At 31.0% G+C, this 9,205-nt stretch overlaps 2 protein-coding genes across 2 annotated transcripts; one reads left to right on the forward strand and one right to left on the reverse strand.

Annotated features, from left to right (window-relative positions):
• The first annotated feature begins 1,163 nt into the window (after positions 1–1,163).
• Positions 1,164–2,470, forward strand: LOC107032225. The gene is made up of 2 exons (XM_015233810.2): positions 1,164–1,491; positions 2,194–2,470. The coding sequence occupies exons 1-2, from the start codon at positions 1,240–1,242 to the stop codon at positions 2,359–2,361; spliced, it is 420 nt and encodes a 139-aa protein (XP_015089296.1). The 5' UTR covers positions 1,164–1,239; the 3' UTR covers positions 2,362–2,470.
• Positions 2,471–4,719: 2,249 nt separating this feature from the next.
• Positions 4,720–6,565, reverse strand: LOC107032349 (F-box protein SKIP27-like). Its single transcript, XM_015233945.2, has 4 exons — positions 6,365–6,565; positions 5,757–5,997; positions 5,491–5,565; positions 4,720–5,378 (listed from the first exon to the last, which is right to left on the reverse strand). Exons 2-4 carry the CDS (start codon positions 5,955–5,957, stop codon positions 5,121–5,123), a joined length of 534 nt encoding a protein of 177 aa, XP_015089431.1. The 5' UTR covers positions 5,958–5,997; positions 6,365–6,565; the 3' UTR covers positions 4,720–5,120.
• Positions 6,566–9,205: the final 2,640 nt, after the last annotated feature.

Consider the following 9,205-nt stretch of genomic DNA (forward strand, 5'->3'; position numbering starts at 1 on the left):
TGGTAAACCTCTCATTCTAATTCAGTGCTCTCCGAACCGTGCGGGAAGGTTTCCCATCACACGGCTCACCAACTTGATCTTCGCAGCTCCCTTTGAAGATAGGGCATTTACATAAACTCCAAAACCGTACCCAGGAAGCTTACATCAGGAAACTCCCAAGCTTGCCGAGGAAGGAATAATTTTATATTATATTATTATACGGCGAAATAATATCGACTGAAGGTAAGTAAATTCTTTAGTTTTAAGAAAAAAATTAACTCAGAAGGTAAGAAGAATTACAATATAATGCGTTCATGTAAGACTTTTGTCACACCTATTTCTTGGTCTCTAGGCTTGAAGGTGCTCGACAGGACATGAGTTTTAGTCTCATAAGCGTTTTTTCATAAAAACATCTACCTACATTGTGAATTCTTGCATACCTTACTTCAAAATCAAAAGATCCCTAAAGTGTTTTATCATGTAATTAAATTCTTAAAATTCACGTTTTTTCTTCAAAATTGATTAGTCTTTAATTTTTGTCTTTTAAATGAACTACTATTATTTTTTATTTTTTATCCATTGAACTTATGTTTAATGAAGCCTAAGTTCTTCAAAAATGAAATTATGTCTAAATATAATATGTGAGACATTATAATATGTAAATATAAACTTTAGCCTCGTAAAAAAGTTTATTTTATTTATTATAAGTGGCAAAAATTAAGTTTTGGACTTAGTATATCTTTACAAACTTAACCACACACTATTGGGCCTGAATGTGTGTTAGCTAGCCCAATTCCCAAGAAGTTTTTTCTACTATCCCTACCCCCAATAATCCAATTGATAAGTGTGCCAAAAACTTGTGGAGAAAATTGCCATACTTAAATTTTGTTACCATCAAATATTTATGTTTCATTTAGACTACAAATTTTTAAAATCATATTTTCTTGAATTTTGAATCAAATCAAATTAAAGTAATTCATATAAATTAATGTAAAGGGATAAATTTTAAAAATCATATTTTCTTAAATTTCGAATCAAATCAAATCAAAGTAACTCGTATAAATTAATACAAAAGAGTAAATAATTGGTCCAAACTTGGCTAATTGGTAGCCCAATTAATATACAACCATCCAAAATATGTCATGCATTTTAAACCACACAAAGAAATCCATAGAGATAAAATACCAATCCACCCCATGTAAAATTGATTGAAGAAAAATAAAACATAACAAGCATTTTATTCCCCATTTTGTTCAAACAATGAATATGCTCAAAACTTGTGGAGAAAATTACCATCAATTAGTACCATCATTTATAAGTTCCAAATATCAAAATGCAAATGCTAATTATGTTGTAGAACCACTAAAATTTGCTTATAGAAAAAAGCAAATGCAAAGCTTAGTATTGAAAGCAAGTAATGGTGAAAGGCGTACTTTTTTGACACTAGAAGAAGCTGGCCTTGTTGAAGTGTCCGGCCTCAGCACTCATGAACGTTTTCTATGTCGATTGACGGTACGTCACAGATTTAAGTTATATATATCGATAGTACAATTTAATTTTTTGAAAAACATGTTATGACACGTGATTTAATCCACAACGCAATTAGGATATCCATTAACCAGAGTTCAATTAAAGTAAACACACAAAAAATCAAAGAAAGTTGTCATTATTTACTATATTTATATGAAAATAGTTTTAACCATATCCCCTCGACCCAACTTAGCTCACTCACAAGCCCCCCACTAGGCTTTGGAGCAGTCATATAATTGTTTTTGTGTGACATTTATGTGGAAGGTGTAACACTTTAATTTGGAGGGGGCGGGCAAACAAGAAGTTGAAAAGAGAGTAATTTTTTTTGATTTTCCTCTCAATATTTGATATGTTGGCTAATATAAATTTGGAAGAAAGTTGAAACGCGAGTAATTTTTTTTTATTTTCCTCTCAATATTTGATATCTTGGCTAATATAAATTTGTGTTGCGTAAGACCAATTTAAAAGGAAAGTGTTCTCTACTAAAAAAGAATTATTTTCACCACTCGAATCTAATGAAATCTTATCCGTGTCACCAGGTGAGAATAGTTGAAGCAAATTATTAATATTAAAAAGAAAATTTGTGAACCAATGGAAGAAAAAAAACATATGATGAGATATGTATTTGTTGAAATTACTATAATTAAGTAGAGTGTCATACACCTTTTTTTTTTTTTTTTGCAGATTTCATCACTCAATTTATTAAGAGTGATAGGAGAACAAGAAGGTTGTTCAATTGAAGAGTTAAATGCTGGGAAAATATGTGATTGGTTCTTGAAAGATAAGCTTAAAAGAGAACAAAATTTGGATTCTGCTGTACTTCAATGGGATGAATCTGATTTCCAACTATAATTCTCCCTCTATTGAAAGTAAAAATATAAAAATGAACAAAACACTAATTCTTTTTCCTTAATAATATTCCTTGCTTTCTTTTTATGTGTTAACGCTTATTTGTTTTTAATATCTGAATCTTATATGCTATGTTTGACTTAAGTTATGGACATTTTGTTGTTCTCTTTAAACTCCAATTTTTCAATTGAAAACGAGCATTAAATATACGAGATACAAATAAAGAATTGATTTTGAAAATATTCGAAATTTGATTTGATAATTTATTAATTAAAGAGAAAAATAATAGGTTAAATGATTGATAGTTGAAAGAGATGAGGACCAATGCAATTGCTTTGGAAATGATAAATTAAACAAGCGTGAGTGTGTGCAAGAGTAATAAAAACGTGTATTATGTATAAAATCTGAATAATATTAAAACTCTTTCACTGATCTAATTTAGTCAGATATATTCAAATGAATTACGATAATTTATTTTAAAAAAGAAACAAATCCACTTAATTAATTTTAAATTGAAATCATTGAGACCCTTAAGCTTAGATACACAAGTCTTTATCTCCTTGGTGCATGAAATTTTTTGAGTGCTCCAACGCATTAAATTTATGAGCTAATATATATAAAAAAATTTAAAAAACCGTGTAATTTTTAAAAGTTAACTCGTAAATATATTTTTAAAATGGTGAAATTATGCACAAAGCTTTTTTTATTTTTCATGTGTATTAGTCAAGCCTTGAAGCACTCAAAAAAATAATCTAAAAAAATTTTATGAAAATTTTCGTAATGAGTTGGGAAAACATTATCTATAATTTCACCATTTTAAAATTATATTTACGTATTTACGAGCTAACTTTTAGAAACTGCTCGACTTTCTTTTTTCGTATGTATTAGCCCATGAATCTGAATTCTACGCCTTCGAGCGAGCACGTAAAAATTTTTCTTAAAAACCTTTATGACAGCCTATGTAATAAGTTTGAGAAATATTACCTATAGTCCACCGTTATTTTAAAATCTCTCGATGAAAAATCTCTTAATAAAAAATTAAATTTTGTTATGAATATTAAAAAAGTGAAAATTTAATAGCTTAATGGAGGGGAGGAACTTGAAATTTTTACAAGCTAAGGATGGGAAAAAAGTATGGAACCTTTTTATCCGTGTATTTCTGTCAACTCAAATAATTAGTACAAAATAAAAAATAATATATAATTAAATACTTTTTTAGAAAAGATTTTTAATTCTGTGTTAAAGATATTGCATTCATCTACTCTTCTTCAATGATTTGTTTATTTGATTTTTAAGGATTAACCATCCTATTAAAAGTTATATATCACTCTTTTATCACATTGTAAAGAAAAGTCAAGACGGAAACAATCAACAATCATAATTACGTTTCAATTCTAAGTAAGTTAAAGCTGACTATATGAGTCCGCTATGACTAATGATTACGTTTCAATTCTAAGTAAGTTAAAGCTGACTATATGAGTCCGCATTGACTATTAGTCATAGTTAAAGCTCAATTTATATATCTGTCATATTTTACCAAGTAATCAAATGCATGTGTATTACTGACTTTCTATAGAGTACATGTTAGGTGACCAAGATATGGAAGGACACAGAATCAATCTGGTTCTTCATTAATGTCATGTGTTCATGCATATATATATATATATATAATATTTAAAATAAGTGTCATGTGCTCATATGTATATTTAATGTAAAACACATGAGCACATGGTTAGCAATTTGTTCTTTAATTTTGTCCAACTAATGAAAGGAAGTTGAAGAAAAAAAGATATTGAAAATTTTGTTCTTGTCTTTTTCTTTAACTTATTGCTTCATCCAAATGTTTAATTTTAAAAAATACATTCATCAATCTTCTTTTGGAAAAGGTGATTAGATAGGAGATCGTGAATAACATGAATTAGGATAGTAAATAGTAGTGTTTTCTCAATCTCCGATCGTTTAATCTAATAAGTACATTGCATCAGAACTGAGAAACTTTATGGCTCGGATTTATAAGCCTCAAAAGCCTTTAGTATGGTAGGGTGAGCAACTCTTAAACCAAAATAGCTCATATAGTTTCTTGTCATTTAATTTGTGTTACTATTTGTAGTAGTTATCTGTACAAAATCTCTTGTTATGCTTTAACGATTTCATTACTTTTTTTTCTGGATTGCTTTGGACTATTTTTCTTTGAGCTAGTGGTCTATCGAGAACAAACAAAATCTCCATAGATAATGTTATTTCTTACCAGATCACATTGCATCTCTTCACAATATTGTCCATAATGGTATTCATGCAAGAAAAGTAGATGTAAACAAAATAGAACTAGAAATCCAAGACAATATCCAAATTGCAAACAAGTTTGAGCTAAAGTTGAATACATATTTATTCATTTAACTAAACAAAATGGTAATACAAGAGACTAGACTCCTATATACAACTGAAGTTCTTATGAGATCAGAAACAAAATCCCTAAATAACCTCTACAAGTACAAAACAAATACAAACAGGCCACCCCATCTTCAATGAAAGTGTTGAAGAACAATGTGGCTTGTAAAGACTGTTGTGACATCTACACAAAGCAACTGACATCTGATAAGACCTGTAATTTCTACAACAAAACCTATACAGAATCCAGACTGGGACGGGCTTAAATGGGAGCAACCGAACAATGAGGATCCATATGGCACCGACCCCAACTCGCTTGAGATTGAAGCATAGTTGTTGATGTTGTAGTACCAATAAAGAATCTGATATGAGATCTATAGCTCGGTGTCCATTTGCATAAATAACTCTCTCCGCGGCCAATTTTCTTCACTATCTGATGTAAACAACGCTACGGATATGTCAGCTAGTTTCTTCTGGCTTAAACGAGTCCTCGGAAACTTCGATTGCCTAGGAGCATTAGGCACTTCAACATCATTAGACTCATTCCAATCATCCATATCAGTAGCATTCTTAAAACCAAGTGTCTTTTTTGGTGTACTATATTCAAAATGCCATCTTTTTGCAACCAAAGTCTGTTCATTTACCAAATAAACCATAGAGTTCATCAATACTTACATCCTATCAAACTTTTTTTTTCCAACTATAGTGTAATACCATATTCAATAACAATTAACTAATGCTTACCGCTTCTCTAATTGGTTTTGATACATGAAACAACCTCTTTAGATCCTCATGTTCAACTCCACACACTATCCTTATCTGCATAATGATAAAACAACACATCTTTTTCAGTAAGCCAGTCCACTAAATAGTAAATGAATTGGGAATCCATGAATTTAAGTACAGTAAAGGATATGACGTAGACATTCTATTCTAATGTAAGCATTTGTGATTGTTTCCACGACTCGAACCAATGCTTAAAAGAAAAAAAAAATGATTTTTGTACTAACCAGGATATCTTGAGGCAGAGCTTCAAGAGGGGACTTCACACAAGTGGAAAATGAATTATTTCTGCATATTTTCTTTGTAGGTGTTGTTGAAATGAAATCAAGATCCCTAATATTAGGCAAACAAACTCTTTTCCTCCCAAATGATGTACTTCTCACAAGCCCAAATCCAACATTTTCACATATCTTCTTTCCCATTGCCATTTCTCTTCAACTTTTTCACAGAAAACACAACTGCAAAGATCTGATTTTTACACAAAAACAGAGAACAAAACAAATCAGTATCATCCAAAATCAAACCCTAGAAACTAACCTCAACTAAGCAAATGGAATAAAAACAATAAAATCAGGCAAATTTTCACTTTTCATGTCATCCCCATCACCATTTTAAAAACTTTTTCACTGTCAAGATTAGGTTTTTCCACCAAATTAGACAATTCCAAAAAACCCCAAATGAACAAACCATCAAAAAAACCAAAACCCAACTTCCCAAATGGACTAAACAGCAAAACAATGAAACCCCAACAATTATTTTTCAACAAAGATTCAATCTTTGAAATAAATATTGTCAATTGAGTCAAATGGTAAGCAGAAAAGTATTGGATACATACCTTTATACTAATAATTTGAAGATAAACACTATACCAAGACTGATCCAACAAAGCTATATCCTTTTTGTACAAACAATTGTTTGAAGAAATGAGTCAAATTTGTTTATATGTAATGTTTTTTCTAAAAAAGAAAAGACAGTTTTGTCTAGTGTATTTATTTAATTTTCAACTGGCTAAAAGATAAGTAAGTAATTTTTGATGACAAAATGGATTTTATTTATCTATATGAAAAAAATAGCCGTTGGAGATTTACACGTGGCGAAATAAGAGATGGCTAAAGTGGAAATAACATGGGTGGTTCAGGTGATTGGTCGGTCCAAGTCTACTTGTCGGTTGGCTTTTACCTAAAACGCGTTCTGTACTCTGTTCATAGACATGTTCAACAATTCAATATAATATATATATTTTTAATGATTCTACGCGGATAAAGATGGATGGTTAGTTAATATAATCGGAAGATATTTAGCTTATTCTTATATATATTAATGGTTGTATGTTATGTTAAGAGTTCTTTTTATTATTCTATTTTTATGTTTATATGTGATGTTTTTTGCTCGACGATTATTATTGTAGTACTTTGTTATAATGAGTAGATTGTTTCTTTTTAGTATAATTTGTCTTACTCTCTTTAGCGTTTTGTCCTGATTCCTCCGCATTTATTATTTTTCTTTTTGTAATTTTTTAGTCGAGTGTATATGTTATTAGAAATAACTTTTTTACTTTATATAGTAGGGAGGTAAAGTCTACATATATAAATTTATCCATCTTATAATATTATTATTTTTTATTGAAATTTCTCACGGAATAATATTTAGTAATTATTTTTAAAGATATTTTGAGTAACAATACGAAAAAAATAATAGTATTTTTACGTTACGGAAGATAAGTGGAAAAATTATTTTATAACACTTTTTTCTTATTAATCGTGGATAAAACACAATGTTTTTTAATAGTGGCATTATTCTTTTGGGACTCTACTATGATATTACGTGGATTATATTGCTATTGTATTGGTAGATTTATTTATCTTACACGAAGTTTAAGATGAAATGGATGGTCGAGATTATGAGAGGTAAGCAAGTGTAGTAATGGACGGTCGCGATCTTTTGAATATATTCACATTATTGGTCAATTTTAGATCCTTCCAAGAAAAGTATTACGTATATTCTAAAATGGTGGCTCAAATTTTTAATAAGGTGACGGCTGTTTATTTTTTGTTTTGTTTGGTGACGGCTGTATCAATTTTACACTCGTGGGGTCTAGGAATATGTCACATGGTAAATAATAATATTCGTATTTAGTATTATTTTAATGATTATGAATTTATACTTTGTCGGTGTAACTAGAAATGACAATGAAATACGATGGAATAGCCACAAGGAAAACTCGCATAAACCTACTAAGATTTTAATCCGTTCTGCTCCGCCCTACAATAGTATAATTTATTGTATCCAATGTACCTCACTTCATCTGGCATAAATACGCTTTGCCTCGCCCCGTGAAAAGATGAAGAGATATACAAGAAACTACATAATGGCAATAGTAATACTAATAAATACTATTGCCACTAAAACATATATGCGTCAACACTAAAAGTATGTTTTAGTTGCTAGAAGGTATATTTTTTGCCACTAAAACTTGCATTAGTGACGACTTTAATTGCCGCTAAAACAAGATCCGTAGCCATAAAAAGTATGTATTAGTGGCAATTTTAATCGCCGCTAAAAGGTATATTTTTGTCAAAAGAAACTAGCATTAGCGATGACCATTTTCACCACTTAAACTAATATTATTTGCCACTAAAGTAGGTATTAGTGTAAATTTTAGTCGCCGTTAAAACTCATATAAGTCGCCACTAAAAGTATTTATTAGTGGTAACTTATTGCCGCTAAAACACATATAAGTCGCAGTATGTATTAGTGGCAAGCCGGTCGTTGCTAAAACTCATATTTGTCGCCACTGAAAGCATGAGTAAGTTGCAACTTCAGTCGCCCTAAAACTCAAAAAAGTCGCCACTAAAGTATATATTAGTGGCAACTTTGGTCGCCGCTAAACTCATCTAAGTCGCCACTAAAAGTATTTATTAGTGGCAACTTTTGTCGCCGGTAAAACATATATAAGTCGCCACTAAAAGCATATATTAGTTGCAACTTCAGTAGCCTCTAAAACATATATAAGTCGCCACTAAAAGTATGTATTAGCGGCAACTTCAGTCGCCGCTAAAGCTCATATATGTCGCCACTAAAAGTATGTATTAGTGGCAACGTCAGTCGCCGCTAAAAGATATAAAAGTCGCCACTAAAAGATCGTATTAGTGGCAACTTCAGTCGCTAAAAGATATAAAAGTCGCCGCTAAAAGATCGTATTAGTGGCAACTTCAGTCGCCGCTAAAGCTCATATCTGTCGCCACTAAAAGTGTGTTTTAGCGGCAACTTCAGTCGCCGCTATAAGATACAAAAGTTGCCACTAAAAGATCGTATTAGTGGCAACTTCAGTTGCCGCTAAAAGATATAAAAGTCGTCAAAAAGATAGTATTAGTGGCAACTTCTGTCGCCGCTAAAGCTCATATATGTCGCCACTAAAAGATCGTATTAGTGGTAACTTCAGTCGCCGTTAAAAGATATAAAAGTCGCCACTAAAAGATCGTATTAGTGGCAACTTCAATTGCCGCTAAAGCTCATATATGTCGCCACTAAAAGTATGTATTAGCGGCAACTTCATTCGCCGCTAAAGCTCATATATGTCGCCACTAAAAGTATGTAGTGGCAACGTCAGTCGCCGCTAAAAAATATAAAAGTCGCTACTAAAAGATCGTTTTAGTGGCAACTTCCGTCGCCGCTA

This window comes from Solanum pennellii, chromosome 10 (genome assembly GCF_001406875.1).
Source record: "Solanum pennellii chromosome 10, SPENNV200".
Taxonomy (NCBI): domain Eukaryota; kingdom Viridiplantae; phylum Streptophyta; class Magnoliopsida; order Solanales; family Solanaceae; genus Solanum; species Solanum pennellii.

Coding starts and splice junctions, on each gene's coding strand:
- LOC107032225 (XM_015233810.2), top strand. CDS start 1,240: ATGAATATGCTCAAAACTTGTGGAGAAAATTACCATCAATTAGTACCA. Junction 1,492..2,193: donor GTTTTCTATGTCGATTGACG/GTACGTCACAGA, acceptor TTTTTTTTGCAG/ATTTCATCACTCAATTTATT.
- LOC107032349 (XM_015233945.2), bottom strand. CDS start 5,957: ATGGCAATGGGAAAGAAGATATGTGAAAATGTTGGATTTGGGCTTGTG. Junction 5,566..5,756: donor CTCTGCCTCAAGATATCCTG/GTTAGTACAAAA, acceptor ATCATTATGCAG/ATAAGGATAGTGTGTGGAGT. Junction 5,379..5,490: donor CAAAACCAATTAGAGAAGCG/GTAAGCATTAGT, acceptor GTAAATGAACAG/ACTTTGGTTGCAAAAAGATG.